Source organism: Nanorana parkeri, unplaced genomic scaffold, assembly GCF_000935625.1.
Source record: "Nanorana parkeri isolate BGI_ZX_2015 unplaced genomic scaffold, ASM93562v1 scaffold1526, whole genome shotgun sequence".
In the NCBI taxonomy this organism is placed as follows: Eukaryota; Metazoa; Chordata; class Amphibia; order Anura; family Dicroglossidae; genus Nanorana; species Nanorana parkeri.
In genome coordinates this window covers 92646-110009 of record NW_017307794.1, presented here as the reverse complement: position 1 = coordinate 110009, position 17364 = coordinate 92646, and the positions used below count along the sequence as shown (strand labels likewise).

The following is a 17364-nucleotide window of genomic DNA, read 5'->3' as shown; positions in this document are numbered from 1 at the left end:
AGTCGTGAATGCTATATTTAAAGTCCCATATTATATATTTTTCCTTCTTACTATTTTTGAGATGGTGGCCAACAAATGACCCCTTACATGTGGAGTGATAATCAACCCACTAGAACTACTTCCTTTATAAGGTTTTCTTTTAAGTCTAATTCTACCTATCCTTTGCATGGTTCATTATTTGTATGCGTACAGAAATGCAAGTTTTTAAGGTTTAACGTTAAAAGTGCACTTAGCTTTTCCAGATCCCCTTCTTGAACTTTTCTGTAATAGACCATACTTGCCTGTAACCCTGTTCCTCTGAGCTCTTCTCTGTAATTGTAGTCTTGCTCTGTGGACAGACCTTCTTCCCAAAAGTTTCCAGAACCTGCACTGAGCTATCTAAGCACGTAGCCTGAAGATTTCTAATAATTGAGCAGGCAGGCCAGACAAATTCAGGCGGTTGACTATTTTGAGTGCAAACAAAAACCTGTCACCGTCTAGAGCCAGTTATCCTAGCAATATGTATGTATTTTTATGTGGTTTTGGAATAAAACCGAAGCACCCAGAGAAGAATAAAAAAAAATAACTGAGATCATGTAAACTCTAATATATAGTAATATACACGCTTATGTATTTTTATTTTTCCTTATTATGATCCTATCTAAAATAAAAAAATTTAAAACTTTATATCAGTAGGGTTGGAACTCTTTCTCTCCCACCTTTCCTCATGTTTTGAGCAGGCATATTTGTTGGATTTTCACTCTCCAGGTTTGCATTGTGTTTTACTATGATTACTCAATTAGCCCCACACTCATAAAACGGGCAGCTGACCTCAATATCACTCTCAAAGAGGGCTGGGACTTGGGAAATAATGAATTCATATCTATTTGCGTGGCAGCCCTGAAAACTAACTACAAAGGGGTTCCCAAAGGTACTTCGAGCCGGGCAGGATACACAAGTTTGTTTCCAATTACATGTCCTCTTGTTTCAGGGCTGTGCAGAGCTCGTGTCTCATGTAGGTCTGCAACTAATGATTTCCTTTTCGATTAATCAGATAAACTCAAAATATTAAATACCATCCTTAAATTTAAAATACCCAAATGAAGCGTTACAAAAAAAGTTTGCTTCATACTAAAACTGCATGTACATTTTTTGCGATCACACCACACTGGAACTCATGGTATTGCGGTAGCACATGTTCCAGTGCAGGCAATCGTACTGCCGGCGGGGGGCACGTTTGGGGTATCATTGAAATGAAAAGCACCACAATGCACCTTCCACATCCGAATTTGTCAGGCCGAAGCCAAAAATGACTTTTTTCATTTTTTTTAATTTAAATAATTGCAGGGAGGGCGGTTTTATTTCATTTTATTATTTTGAAATGTAAATTTTGGTTTTACTTTACAGTTCACATATTTGCTGATCATCCCGCAGCTCTCCTCCCCGCAACACCTCGTTTGACCTCCCGACCGCTTTCTCCTACCCGCTGAGCGCTGGATCAGCTCCGATACAGGCAGGGGACAGGAGCAGGAACCGGAGGGGACACAGACCGCAGCCTGCTCCCAGGGGGGAGGAGAGAGCTGCATAACCAATGTGACTGAGGTGGCAGGGAGGGGTTGGGCAGAGGAAGTTTGGGGGGAGCTCTCCTCACCACTGGGCACCGGCTGCAAGGGGTCTGTGTCCCGTCCAATCCCTGCAGAAGGGGACACAGAGCCAATGAAACACCAGCTTCCAGCGCGGAGTTGAGAACTAGGGGACCCAAACCAACTGATCGATAATGAGAATCGTTGACAACGATTCTCATTTTCGATTGAATAGTCTCATCCGCATATTTTGTGGAACTGCCTGGCAGTTTGGGCCTCGCACACCAAGGTCTTCCGCATCATAAATAAGGTTCGGTTAGTCTAAACTGTCATGTCATCCACACCCTCTCTATGCCTCGTCCAATCAGAGACAGCCCATTCACTGAGAAAAGAAATAGAAGACTTTCTCTGAATGGCAGGGGTGCTGAGCGAGTGACTCCCAGTGTTCAGTATGCAGACATGTCACTCAAGCAGCATGCAGAAGAGACTTGCATCCCCAGTGGCCCTCCTAATTTGAAATAAGAAGAATCAGATATAACCAAGCTTGAGCAATGGAAGTTTAAAAAAAAAAAGAGAATCCTGGAGTTCAGCTTTAAACATCTCATCTATTTTAAACAAGGTCTTTAAAGAAAATGAAAATGCGGATAACATGAATAAAACAAATTTTTAATGTACAGCAGAAATTGGACAGCTTTTTATATTAACAAAAGATTTTCTATCATACATTGTATTTACAATTGCATACTGAGGAGGTAAAGTGTCTAAGTGGTTCTTTTACAGTTCTTTCCAATACAATGAAAACCTGGATGGTAAGAGAAGTACCAAATTCATCTCTTCTAAAGCCAACACCGTACAGCCAGTGTGGCAACAACATTTTGAATCTGACTTCAACACATCATATCTTTCCCCAGCTCTATAAGGATTGCTTTAAAAGTCAATCCAATAGAACTTCACTGCATTTTATGATTAAATATGGAAAACCTATACCTGAAGGAACACATCTGTAAAGAACTCATCTTAAATCACTAAACATGATTTTTATTGGTATTTAGTAAAGAAGACATTTTTACAGTGAATATCACAGTGCAAAAATAAAAACGATTTTTTCCCCCAATTTTAGCCTTTCAGCCATCTAGGCATCATTAAATAAAACCTGTCCTGAGAGAAAGCATGGTCCGTCATAGCTGTAAGTCTGAAAATACTAATTCCCTGTGCGTCATGCGTCTCTTCTGGCCTAATCAGCATTTGCGACTCCGAAAGAACTTACGCCAAAAGGAAGCATGTTAACAACAGGAACTAGCATTTCAAAAGCAGGCCAGCAGTGCAAGGCCATTGATCTTTCGGATGACATTTCCTTTAATCTCTCAATGGTTAGCCTGTAGTACCAAGTTGCAACAGTAGGTTGCCCATTTTAAAAGGTAGGCTTCTGGATTAAGAATTTGAGCGGGTAAGCCCTTTAGTATTATACTAAATACAAAAATAAAAAAAGTTTAAAAGGTGATGTAAAAACCTAAGCTACACTGGCAATTTTGCATCTGAGAGATTTCACTACCCGCTGCCTTCTATCTTATATTGCTTTTAATGTGTTGCAAATATGGATACTGCCAATGGGTAGTTAAATCTCTCAGCACCAGAGAGATTTCATCACCAGTATAACTCTTGCCTTCTAGAATAATACAGGGCCATTCTATACATACACTAGGTATTCATTAGATCAAGGAGACTGTGATCCTAGTGAATAAAACACATGATCATCAATGGTCCAGTTTCAAAATGGCTCCATGTACATTCTGCATGGTTATACGTTTATGTCTAGCATGTTCCCTTTCATAGAACAGGTCTGGAATCCTATTATATGGGGCTTAGCATTTCTACTTGAAGTGCATCTATAGCCAAAACTTTTTTTTTTTAGTTATTTTGGACAGAGTAGGAAAGGATGGAAAGCCCTCTTAGGTTTTACTGTAGTCAGCAGCTGCTTTGGAGAGATCGGTTTATTTCCTGCCTGGAAAAAAGGTTGTTCCCAGGACAAGAAAAATTCTCTAACAGCAACACAGACAAAAAGCATTTTTACTTCTAAGTCACTAAGGGGAACTTACAGCACCCCTGACAGCTTTTTAACAGTTGTCGGTCTTCCTGGTGCAGATTTCCCCTCACCTCTTGTATGGTAAAAAGGTTGCCCGAGAATAGAAAGTGAGGGGAAATCTCTCCAACAAAGTTTCTCATAGCAGTAAAACCTGATGGGTTCTAAAAAAAAAAAAAAAAAAAAAAAAAAAAAAGAAGTCTTGGGTATAGATACATGTTAAACATTTTTGGAAACAACCAGTAAATTTCCCACACTCTCTACATCATTCATGTAGCAGCACGCTTTACAGTGACTCTACATAGTCAATATAATTTATTTTCAAGCAGCAGCAATAATTTACTCTATGCTCTGTACAAATTCTGTATTTCAGGTCTCACTTTACACAAAAGATTCCAGATATTGATAACATCAACCATAAAATTCAGTGAATACCCAAGTGCCTCAAAAACGGGGCCATTTTTATGCAACAGACCCCGTTTATTACAGCAGAGCTGAGCAGTCGATACAAATCATTGAAATTTGCTGTCCCTGTTGATTATGTACCTATCTTCTGATTACTGTAAAACATTTTTCGGACATCCTGAGAAATGATTAGAATTCATGCTACAATTCAACTTAAAAAAAATATGTGACTATTACTAAATTATGTGCTTATGGCCTAAAAACTACCATTCAGCCGACAGCTGTAAAACAGTCACATTATATACATTAAAAAAAAAAAGGGCCATTATTCTAACAAAAGACGCTTTAGCAAATCCCCCAAAAAAATCCACAGCAGGCTGAGATGATTATTCTTTCATGCCAGAAAGGAAAAAAACAAAACAGAAATGACCTCCAAATAATTTATGTAGTGGTTATAGAATAATGCATTTTGTGACCAAACAGAAGCCCACATGGATGCACTGAGATGGCTAAAGTAGGTGAACAAGGCACATATTCATTGGACAAAAATGAAAAAGAAATACCTGGAATACTGCCCAAGAGAAGAAGTGCCTTCTAAATTCTGCTACTTATCATGAAGTGTTTAAGAAAACAAAAAATGCAAGTAATTAGAATGGATGGTTCTATTGCACAGGATGATCTTGATCCCCTATAGGCACTGAATGAAGGGGACCAAGCAATGGAAGAAATTTGACAATTAAAGCCTTTACCTCCCAGGTGGCCTTTAGATAGACCACTGAAATCTAAATCACAAAAAGAGTCAAATCGGCTTAAAAAGGCAAGAAAATGATTTTGAGGGTGGGAAGGAATTTGCCTATGGTGGCTCGAGCCATTTCAGAAAGGAGGGTTGGCACAAAGAGTCCGCCTGGATAAGGCAAACAAAGCAATCTGGGACATAACTAAGGCCTTTGCTCCAGGAAAAATTCGCCAAAGGAGTCAGTAAAGAGCATTCATTCACTTATTTGTGTCTATACGTCACTGTTGGTGGCAAGTACAGATATGTACACTTTAATGGCAAGCTGGAGCCAGGACCATGCACCTGGCACAGTTCTTTAGTCATTTAATGCATTATTTAATATTAATGTGCCAGCATGTTTCAATTTAAGGTCTACTTTGGTTGGCTTTCTTCCCAAAAGGATGATGCTCCTACATTACACAAAGCACACATTAGGCATGTATGAAAATATGTGCACAGAAAAACCGGGGATGACCATGGCAACCAGAGATCGGCTTCAACATTTGAATACCACAAAGGTGGCAATTGATATCCAAGTGGCTGGTATGGGCATCACCAGCATTTTCCTATGCTCATTCCTTCACAAATGCCTCCAGTGGTGCATTATATAAGCTTTACAATAGTCTCCTGCCTTTTTCACACTTATCAGCCTAAGGAGCACAAATATTAAAGCCAAGCCAATGTTTTATGTAATAAACATACTGTAACCTACAGCAACCAATTCGGTTAGCTTACATTCCTCTCGAAATATTAAAAAATGGCTGGTTTATATAGTTACAGCACATCTGAGCATACTGCATAGAGCTAATACACTGCAATGCATTTGCAGACAGATAATGCTTGCTGCTTCTATGCAAGAAAACAAAAAAAAAATGGGCATCAGTGCCTTTTATCACAACGGATTCCACAGCAAACCTCAGGGTGTGATGCTGGCCAATCTTACCCTTGCTTCAAAGCCTCGCTGAATATCACCTAATTGAATTGAGGAAGATGATATGTTGCATATATGTGTAAATGCATTCTCTAGAAATTGCACAACAAAGATTAATGACAAATGCTTAAGACAAATACAACAGCTCGACGGACACAGAGCACACGCACTGCACCTCCAAAACACTAAAAAGGTAACAAACACGCCTCATTAATGCACAAGCCAGCTTCACGTTACTATGTTACTGAGCTGTGTGAGGCTTAGAAGCACCTTGGACAAAATAACTGGGAGTTTCATAACAATCCTGCACAGAACGCCAAAAGAAAGAGAGAAAAGAAAAAAGTAATACAAAATATATAAGGATACACACAGAGAAATGGTGTACACCTGAAGAAACAGACAATGACGACATGGCATTATAAAAAATGTGACATGTAACTGTGAGGACCAATCCAGCGTCTAGAAGAAAATTCCATGTATAAGTACAAATAGTTCCAGTGTAAATATAGCTTGGCGCTTTTGGTTTTTTAGTGTGATCTCTATACAAACAATAGACTGAGAGGTAATATTTAGACATATGCATGTGTATATATATTTATATTTATAGATAGAGAGATATTCTGATTTTTTTTGTTGTTTCTCTTTTTTACAAAGAATTAAAATACTTAATAAAAAATGTTAAAATCCCTACTCTGCCCATCCACCCTCCCCCATACATCCTAAATTAATAAAAGAAACAAAAAAGACAAAAGACACTCCAGTTAAAACGTATGGCTTCAGAGTTATTGTACTGTAGATGCTGAACCAAAAGAATCCTCCCATTCAACTAAGATCCTGTTTTAAAATGTGATGTGTCGCTCACATAACAACCCTGCTTCCAACCTGACACAGCTGGAGCCTGGCCTGGCCGACCGAAACAGGCTCTTATTTTTCTAAGTCGCTGATCAAAAAGACCAAAAGACTAAAGCTTTGCTTCTTTTCAGTTCTTTCCCAAAGGCAGGCCGGAAAAGGATCTACACCTCGCTCCATGCCGGTCTATTTGATGAGCACAAACATTTAAAATCCCTGCTGTTGGCAAATGCTTGACACCTGAGATTCATTTACAAATGATGATGGATTTTTGCAGGTTGTCCTCCTCGCTTCACATCCGCTGGGACAGCACAAGCTGAGGGTCTTTTATTAAAACATTTCTATTGCCAATAGGTTTTCACCATCATTGTTTTCCGCTCCTCTGGTAAGTGGATGTTTAGTGTTATGTTCAGACAAGCTCAGATTTTGGATTTTGTTGCTTCGCAAAAGAAAAGAAAACTAAATAATAATAATAATGTGACAAGTGGCCCTGTATGCAAACTTTACATGAAGTGTCAGGTGATCTACGTACAGACACTTCAAAAAGTGGAGTTTTTTGTTGTTTTTTTTCTTATATTTGCGCATGCAGACAAGCTCACATGTACACCTACAAAAACACAGGTCCAAAAATAGCTACACACACCCTTGCACATGCACGGACACGGGTCTACATGGATAGTGTAGTGTTTGCTTCCAAGCTCCAATGTCATTCTGTACAAAGCCTGAATTGTAAGAACACAATCCATTGCAAGGGGAGTCTCCTCGTTTGTGAATGGGGTAAATCCAAGAGAAACCTCAGCTTGCTTACTGGGACCTGAGCCAGTAAGGAGAGTATGGTCTGGTATGCTAGGCAATACCCTGAACCATTTGGACCAAGTTAGCTGAAGTGGATTTTACCCTTCACAGATGGAAACGGGGTGCCACCATGGTTATTTCATTTGGAGGAAAAGAAAAATCAGGCAATGCGGCAGTCACCTGAATCGGATTCTTTATCTTCATGCTATTAAGAAAAAGGGAAAAAAAATAGAAAAAAAAACAAAAAAGTTTCTGTTTCAGACCCAAACCTATAATTAATTGAAGTGTGCTGTTCTCTTCCATTTTGGCCCAAAGGCCCCATTGTTCAACTGGCAGTTGTCTGGGAAGAAACGTTGAGGTAGGCCTCATACTTATGTACTACATCATGGCAGCTTGTATGACATTTTTTCCACATTTTCTCAGGGGCTTTGTGAGCGGCTTCAGATCTTCACATCTTCTTGTATACTGAGTTGTGACAGTGTTTTCTTAATGCGCAGAGCTGTCAAGCGAGCTGCTCCATTGGCGTACCAGCACTCCCTCATCATCTTCCCCATCACCCGAAGAGCCTGTTCAGTAAAGAAAAACAAACTTCAGTCAACAAAGACTGCCGAACGGACACATCTAGGGCCTCATTGTAAGTGCAGTAACCCAATATGTGCTGGTTGGATCCCAAGAGCCTGCTCACACACTGGAGGCAAAGATCTCTAGGGAGATGTATTTCTGGGGTGTGTCTATGTCAGTAGGAACTGACCTCCCAACATCTGCCTGTGCAAGAATTGTACAAGCCTGGTGATAATATAAAAGGAATAAAAGCCTCTTCTCACTACAGTAACAAGGTAAAGAAAAACATTGATGCCGAGACATTCTAGGGGTAAATAAAAGTAATGCCCCAACATACTTTTAAGAAAACGGTTTATTGAAAAAGGCAGCTACAATCAGAACCGTCAGGAAACAAATAACTGAATAATTTACAGTACAGACTCACAAGGTAAATATACAATTTCATTAGTCTGCCCAGAGCAGCCAATCCTGTGCATGGCTAGTTGTCTACTCTGCGGTCACTGACAGTTCTGGTCACCACCAACAATCGGAAACCAGTGCAGTATGTGCCTAAAGCTGGTGGTGTGCTTTTGTTTAATGCTGTAATTGTCAAATACAATTAGAGTGTTAAAATTGTTTTGTTGTCGTCAATTTGTCAGCCTATAATAAAGACAGTGCAGAGGTTTTTATAAAATAAAAATATGTTTTTCAATTGAAAGCTGTATATGTGTCTACCTAAATAATGTTTTAACACTCTTCTCATATTAACCGATTCATATTGACATTATAAATGTGATGTGTGGATTTAGGCATTAATGAATGACTGCCAGGGCACAAGGCTTAAAGGTGCAGGCTTTAGTGCGGTCATGCAGGCAGTGATAAGTAAAGACTTCACTTTTTCTGGGTCACTGCCTCACTGGGTAATGAATCCAGGTTCAGCACACCTATGTTTTTACGTGCTTTGCTGCGTGTTGTGTTAAAGGAGAACTATGGGGTTAGGGCTTTTCCCCATAGTTCTCCTTAGGGTAACGGGAGGACACAAACTAGCGTCCTTCCGTCACCCTAAGCTCAGTATGCCGCGACCTACGCCGGTATGTGTTAGCTCACTTCTCGATCTACTGAGCCGACCTGTGATAGTCTCATTGTCACAGGTCGGCTAGAACTATGAGGTGAGTGAAAAGCACTCACCTCATAGTTCTCCTTTAAGGCAGTCCATATCTACAAGTTCTGGTTACCGGAAGGGATGAGAGCGGGATGGGAGGGTATGGGGGTTGTAGGTGCAGTTACTGAAGGCTGATTTGTGTGATGGGGACGCGTGAATGGTGAAGTAGGGTGTTGATCAGAAATGAAGGGGTGAGTTTTTAAAAGTGTTTGCTGAGTGTAACTGAAACTTTGTTGCATGTGTCTTCTGTTAGTTTTTAATACATAAAGGATGAGTGCTGGGGTGCCATCCAGAATAAATGGCAATGCACGCCAAAGTACATATATTGCATATTAACATGCTGTGTGTGGCAGTTACACGTGTTTAAATTCGATGTGAATACGGCCTTAAACCATAATAACTAGTAGCAGCTCCTGATCTAACAGATTCCCATTAAGAACTCCTGATGTAGGTCTTTCAAATAGTTTATTGTACATAAATAGGAGTAATCCATCAAAATGTGACGTGAGAGGACTCTCCCACGTCTGTTAATTTACCTGAATATAAAGGCGGTATTAGTGAGACAGGTTTAATTAATGAACTGGTCTGGTTGAGCCAGTGTTGTTAATAAACATGATGCAGCCAATGACTAAATAATGCAGTTATATGAACAGGTGCCCAGCTCACCGAAAAAAGGGCAATTGTTCCCTGTTTCCGTGCATGGGCCTTTAAGTATTCAAGTATGACAGTACTGAACTCCTGCAGGCTGGATTGGAGTTTGGGTTTTTACAAGAGGGTCACTGATTCTGACAAACTGTATGTCTATCCATTTATAGAATACAAAAAATGGAGCTTGTTACCTTGGTCATTGAAATGTTCAATCTCCTTGCATTTAACAGATAACTTGCATGCTATTAACTCCTTTCAACTTTCTGCTACTACGCTTCATACAGAATTTTCAGAGGGTACACTTGGTTTAATACTGCCACCTAGAGATCATATGGTTTGGATATTCTGCCTCTCTCCTGATGTGAAAAGCAAGTTGTAATTAGATTTAAACTAGACTTTTGTGATTAAGACTTTTTACCTATTTCTGACTTCATGGCACCATTGTAAATGTATTATTACGTTAACTAGAACATGGCATCCTCACAACTTTCACACCCCAGTGATGTCTTGTACTATTACATCTCCTTCAACACATTTTGAGACATGGTATCTGGGTTAAGGTGACAAAGTTACCCATGTGGCTACAAATGCGGGAAAATGTTGCCGACACTCAGTTGAACTGAAGAAGCCAATTGGATGAGCGGTGAAATGTCTTCAACAATACAAAACAAGTCCAGTTAAATATGGTCAACTACAACTATTATGAACTGGATACATGAAAAGCCGCAGACTCGTATAAAGAATTTATCCAAATTTCCATCTAAAAGGAATTTTTCAGTCAACACAGAACTCAAGAGTAAAATGATACTCTCCAGTTCAGTAAGCTTTAAGGTTCAAGCAGCTTTAGCTGCCCCTGTAATACCAGTCAGGTATTGCTAGCGGGTGTGTCTGTGGTGTGTGCACTCATACAATGACAGGGATAGCTGTGTATGGAGGGGAACAGCTCCAAAGTACTCAGATAACAGGCTGTCCTTTGAGTTCTAATAAGCTGAAATGTGGTGTGATCACAAGGAAAATGTAGCCTTGCAGTGTGGCCTTTTATATTGAATTTTGAAAACATAATTTGAATGTACAGTACAACATACTACCATGTGGAGTGACCAGCCTGCAGTGCATTTAGCAACCACAAGCACTTACCTCATAACTTTGCCACCAATTGGGTATGTTAGGTCGTAATTTCTGGTCACATACTACTTTACGCATTTCTTCAATAGAAGGATCTGACGGTACCAAATCATAGTATGGAAGCTGATATTCTTCATGAAAACCTGTAAACACAAATAAATATAAGACATTTTTTAAAAGAATAAATGCATCTGTTTGCAAACCTTTAAATTAAAATACGGAGCGTAGTGGAAAGAAACTACGCAGGTTAATGGATATAACTGTATGTGCATGTCAAGTATATTTCACTGAAAAGGAACAACCTACACATGCCACTGCATAGAAATATCTTTTATTATGCAGAACTGTAGTTAATGAAGTGCTTGGTCTATACAGGAGTGAGATGTATGGTGCTTAACCCCTTCGTGACTGACGACGTACAGTGTACGTCGCCAGCATCGGGGCTGCTTAAACAGACTCCCGGTGACTTTTGCCGCCGGGACTCTGTTTAAACTTGTAGAGCCGACTGTCGGCTTTACAACAGAAGCGATCCTGGCAACTTACCTGTCGCCAGATCGCTTCTGCGTCCCGAAGAAGGGCCCCCCCCGCAATTATATAATGTTGGGGGGTTTTAAGTAATTTTCAGGCCTAAAATCTGGAATATAACATGGGTACAAAAAATGAAAAAAAGGCCTCAGTCATGAAGGGGTTAAAGCCTCACTAATGTCATCAGCTGGTACTTGACAACCTGAACACTTTGTGTACATGTAATGGAAATTTTCAGTAACTACATATTCAAGGTATTATTGCAACATTGTCCAGCAAGTAATTTTTGATGTGTTGCATTGCTTGTTGTTTTATATTTTTTTTAAATTAAATTTCAATTGCAAATTCTCCATCTAGTGGTCATCAATGTACCAGGGTATTCATTATATAAACCCCCCCCCCCTCCCCAAAAAATAAATATGTATTTCTATATTGAAGTCGTATGTAGTCATAGTCCTATAACTAAGCCCATTATTGGGTGAAACATGTCAGAGTGAAGCAGATCCACGTCAGGAAGATGTATACCTGTGTGCTATAATCAATTTTTCAGTGAAGCTTGCAGTGTGTGACCTGACTTTTTTTCTGAATAACTGCTAATTGTTATTGAAGTTATAGTCTATCACATAGGGGGGTTCAGTGTTTAGCGGCCCCTGGAAGTCATCTGGCGGCTTTTCAGCCACCAGAATCACTTCCAGTGTAAAACAGACAGTCTGCTTCACACAGGTAAAAAGAGAGCTATAACCGCCAGTAGTCTGTTTACAGGGGTACGCTGCTAGCGATGCACAGCATACGTCATTGGCAGCGAAAGGGTTAAAAATGTATTATCCTTCCCTATTTTTATTTTGACCAAAAAATCCAATCAAAATGTATATCCAAGTAAACTGTAGATGTCACTTTATTAGCTTATTTTACATTGGGAAACATTTAAACCATAGATATCCATAAATGAATAAAACAGACATACCCCCAGCACTGCATCTACGGGCAATTTCCCAGTAAACTAATCCCAGAGCATAGATGTCCGCACACTTGAATGAGTCGAAGTGTTTCATATTTATAGTTTCATCCAGCACCTCAGGAGCCATATATCTGAATTATGAAAAATAAAGAAAGGCATATTAATCTGTAACTATGCAAAGAAAAGTAGAAAACATGCAATGCTAGACAGTCTTGTGTCCTAAAGATGAATATATCCATTTTATATCCAATCTTCTTATAGCCTAGGCCAACTTTATGTAGAGCAACAATTCTTTTTTTCAGATCCTCAGAGTTCTTTGCCATGAGGTGCCATGCTGAACTACCAGTGACCAGTATGAGAGAGTGAGAGCAACAACACCAAATTTAACACACTTGCTCCCCATTCACACCTGAGACCTTGTAACACTAACGAGTCACATGACACCGGGAGGGAAAATGGCTAATTGGGCCCAATTTGGACATTTTCACTTAGGGGTGTACTCACTTTTGTTGCCAGCGGTTTATACATTAATGGCTGTGTGTTGAGTTATTTTGAGGGGACAGCAAATGTACACTGATATACAAGCTGTACACTCACTACTTTACCTTGTAGCAAAGTGTCATTTCTTCTGTGTCGTCACATGAAATTATATAATAAGATATTTACAAAAATGTGAGGGGTGTACTCACTTCTGTGAGATACTGTACATGGATACACAGTCAACTCAATTAAAGCGTCACCACCACCGGGTCAACACATGATTTAGAAAGCGAAGAGAGGTTAAATACAATGAAAGCGTTACCCCATGTGACGTCAGCACGCATCTCAGATGCCCAAAAAAAAAAAAGGACCCAGAGAGGAGCGGGCAATACAGATGGAACTAAAAAGAATAGTAATAGGGAAGTATAGGAAAAAAGATTCAAAAATCTTTCTAGACTCTGGTCGTAGTCTTTTTGTAAGAGTGGAAGAGCACCTTGAGCGTACTTATTCTTACTTGACTTTGCAGTCTGCTCAAAGTCGTCAGCTGCATTTAGTAATATGTGGAGGTTTCACAGGGTCTCCAACCTTGCAGATGTAAGATTACATTTATCTCCAACCATCACTAGAGGGAGCTGAAGAAAAGAGATGGAATGTTCATTTATCCCAATACAGCTTCCTCTAATGGTGGCCAGGAGCAGCAGCTGCAGGAAAGTAAGAGAAACGGATAAGTGCTAAAAACACAATTGTCTTTGATTCTGATGCTCACAGAATAGCAGCAGTGCATTAAGGACCTTGGGAAGGATGGGGGGTTCTCTAGGATACATGGTAGTCAACTGATTATAATGGTGACCTACTATTGAAGGAGAGGCCTGGCAAAGCTGAATAAGACAAAATGACCACCAGACCACTAGAGAATATCCCAATGATATGTAAAATAATTCATCAGGATTTCCCATGTAGCATTATGGTTATGCTGTGCTACAGAGCAACCTTAAATTATTATGGGTATAATTAAAAAGCTCATCAAACATTACAATTTGCCTGTAAAACGTCCTTTAGATCTTTCAAAAACCATGGAGCACAAAGGCCTGCCTGAATGGATATAATATGAATGGATAGCTTGGGTAGGTTTTCACATTACATTGTTTTGTTAAGTTGAGGGAAGATTGCATAAAGATTATACAGTCAGATCGTGACATATGGTGGGCTTAAGCTCTGAAGTTAACAGCTTCAGCTCCTGGGTCAGCAGAGACATGCAGCTCCATGTCTTGCACATTTGGATCGAGGTGGCAAGTGGTCAGATGTTTAAAGGTGTCTGAGCAAATGTTAGCTTTAAAACATGTTCAATGTGGGAGAAACACTACAATAATGATGAAAATGCATGAAAAAGGGTGCAGATTTGCAGACATACATATGCAGAGGTTAAAAAGTCAGTTAAAAAGACTCCTAATCTGTTGACAAATAACTCCGTTTAGAGTTACTCTCAATTCCCATGATGTGTATTTGTAAATGTCGCTGATATGCTCTGAATTTCAGCGACATTTACAATCTTGCAACAATTTCCTTGACAAGTTCTAAAACACAAAGTTACATCACAAAGAGTGTTGTGAGCAGAAGACAGAGATCAGGCTCACCGTTTGGTCCCCACTCTCTGATTGGGAGCAATGTCTATAGTATCAGTCAGAGAGTCATGGCGCACAGCAAGACCCAAGTCAGCAATCGCACACACTCCATTCTTCTTTACCAGGATATTTTTCGACTTGAGGTCCCGGTGAGCAATTCCAGGCTTTCCTATTAAAAAAGAAATAAACAAATTACCTCTGCCCTAAATTAAGGAGACCTTTCTGGAACATGAAAATGGAGCAATACACGAAGAAAAGGTCTTACCCTGAGTTCCAACAATTTCCATATGTAGATGAGCAAGGCCACTGGCTGCTGAGAGGGCAAGCTTTATCATCCCCTCAATGGTAACTGTGTACCGGTTCAGATAGTCGAACAGTGAGCCGTGTTCATGGTAATCCGAGACAAGCCACAGCTGGGTCCATGTTCCATTGTCTGCAAAACGTTAATCCAATAAACCATTTTACCAGTGGAATTGCAACGCTAATCTGCTTATTAATGTGCTAAGACGGCTACAATTTCACAGGGGATGGATGTAAAGTGCTGGTTGGAAAACAACGTAGCTTAAGATGAAGAATGTTCTACTTATCACTTTACAAAGAAAATTCTGTCCAAAGATACTCATGTTAGGATGACAAATTCAACCCTCCATGCCATACACTAAAGCATCAAGCCTGTGAGCTTTCTTAAAGGAGAACTATGAGGTGCTAGTTCTTGCCGACCTGTGACAATGAAACTGTCACAGGTCGGCTCAGTAGATCGGGAAGTGAGCGAACACATACCGGCGTTCGCTCACTGACGTGACAGGGAAGGGGCTGCATTCCCCCCTCCCCTCTCCGATCCTCCAGCGCTGACTGGCGGAACGGACGGGGGAGGGTACAGCTGGCTCTGCCGCTAGATAGGCAGAGCCAGCTGTCACTCACGCAGCTGGGCGGATCCAGACATAATTGTCGGGATCCGTTTCAGCTGCGGCGTCTAGCGGTATACTGAGCTTAGGGTGACGGGAGGATGCTAGTTTGTGACCTCCTGTTACCCTTAGGAGAACTATGGGGAAAAGCCCTAACCCCATAGTTCTCCTTTAAAATCATGATTTGTTGATCACAGCATGTAAAATGTATATTGCCAGTGTGGCAAAGAGCTTTGTAACTGAAGATGCCCATAAACATAAAAAGACAACCTTGAGATTAGGGTCACTGGCTTCATATACTCTTCTTTGTGCACTGCAAAAGAATATGCATAAATACTCGGTTGAATCGGCCAATATTTAAGCCGTGAGTGTACCTATTGATACCACTCGGCTCGACAAAAGTCGATTTAAAAATCAACTGAGTCAGGGGGAAACTGTCAAACAGTGACTGCATCTGTTCTGCGACACCTGGAGCTGTCTGAATACAATAGCCAGCAGGGACCCTCCCATGCCAACACACAATGCACATATAACAACCAAAGGGCAGCAAATGCGCCAAACCTCACCGAGTGGAACCCCACTGTTTTCTCCCACCAACCTAAATGTCTACATGCATATGTAGGTACACAAACAGCCCCCATAGCTACACCCTGCATTTGGTGTTTAAGAAAATAAACACCTTCGAAGGTAAAAAAGTTAATCAAGACAAACTTCTTTAAGCCAACGTTGATGCAATCATTGTGTTCTTCCCTATCTATAGTGACATAATTTTACAGGCTTTTTGTACCTAGGGGAAGGGGCAAGTGGTATGCTAGTTGTAGCCAAATGGGCTAGGCGTTAGCTGTCTCAGCCAGGGAATAATTGGGATTTAACAAGTAGAGGATGTGTTAAGCATCCAGATCAAATTTCTTCAAGCAAAACATGGTGCAGTAGAACTCAAACCCCCATGAGTCACATGGCAGAAAGAAGCAACAGCTTTGGTGCACTCGAATTTAAAGGGACTGTCATTTAAATTGGATGGATTAATATTGCCCTGCGAGATATGTGGAAGAAGGATGGACATTGTGCAACGTTGGCCTGGATGCAGATAAGTACAATTATGATGTGCATTGTACGATTTAATTTTAAACACTATTGGAGTACAAGAAAGTGAGAAAGACTGACATTTAAGCTGTTTGCGATGGCTGGTCTAATGAAATGAAGCACTGTTTTTGTGATACATTCCGTATAACATCATATAAGAGTCCATATATGCAGGATTGTTTGGATCTATGAATTAAAGGAGTCTCTATACAGTACATAGTTACAGAAGAATTTGTGGATTATAATGTGTTACATAGTCAGGTTGAAAAAAAGACACATGTCCATTGAGTTCAACCCAGAGATTAATTTGTTTTTAAAAATATTAATGTTAATATTTCTGTGAAGGGAAAAGAGGAACACTCAGGGCATAAGGCTGTGAGATAAATACTTCCAGTTTTGCCTTGCAAGAGGGGATCAATGAAAAAAATGTAATGCCAATAGCAGTGCAGGGAGACCAGGAGAGAGGATATTTGTGTATGTGTGTGGATGCATCATTTAGCAGGGCATGAAAGTATTACATCTTTGTCAAAGATTGGATATGAAATGCACTTCAGTGAGCATGTTGCATGAATGTAGATGCAACCTAGAAGTTTTTTTGTAATTTTTGGATATCATTCGTGAATGCCTAATTTCCATGCTTTTCAGTTTTGTTATACTCTAGTACCACCATACCTTTGTTATCTGCAGCAATAAATCCCAAAATATTCTCATGTCGCAGCATCACCGTCTGGTAGATTTCTGCCTCCCTGAACCATGACCTCTCTTCCCTTGATGAGAATATTTTGACGGCCACATCTCCTCCTCTCCACTTGCCACGCCATACTTCACCAAAACGACCCTTTCCAATGATCTCCTGTAAGACTATTGTCCTTGCTACAGTGCGCTGAACAAAAAGCGGTAATCCTGTTGTGGGGAAAAG

The 17364-nt window shown here is 40.2% G+C and overlaps 1 protein-coding gene across 1 annotated transcript in view; it reads right to left on the bottom strand.

The window, feature by feature from the left end:
- Positions 1–6595: 6595 nt before the first annotated feature.
- ACVR1B (activin A receptor type 1B) overlaps positions 6596–17364 on the bottom strand; it is a 50517-nt gene continuing 39748 nt past the window's right edge. The window contains exons 4-9 of the mRNA XM_018570384.1: positions 17118–17348; positions 14723–14890; positions 14470–14626; positions 12362–12486; positions 10885–11015; positions 6596–7963 (exon numbers count right to left, since the gene is read on the bottom strand). Of these exons, the coding sequence (XP_018425886.1) occupies positions 7838–7963; positions 10885–11015; positions 12362–12486; positions 14470–14626; positions 14723–14890; positions 17118–17348 (938 nt within the window). The 3' untranslated portion in view covers positions 6596–7837. The remainder of the gene's footprint in view (positions 7964–10884; positions 11016–12361; positions 12487–14469; positions 14627–14722; positions 14891–17117; positions 17349–17364) is intronic.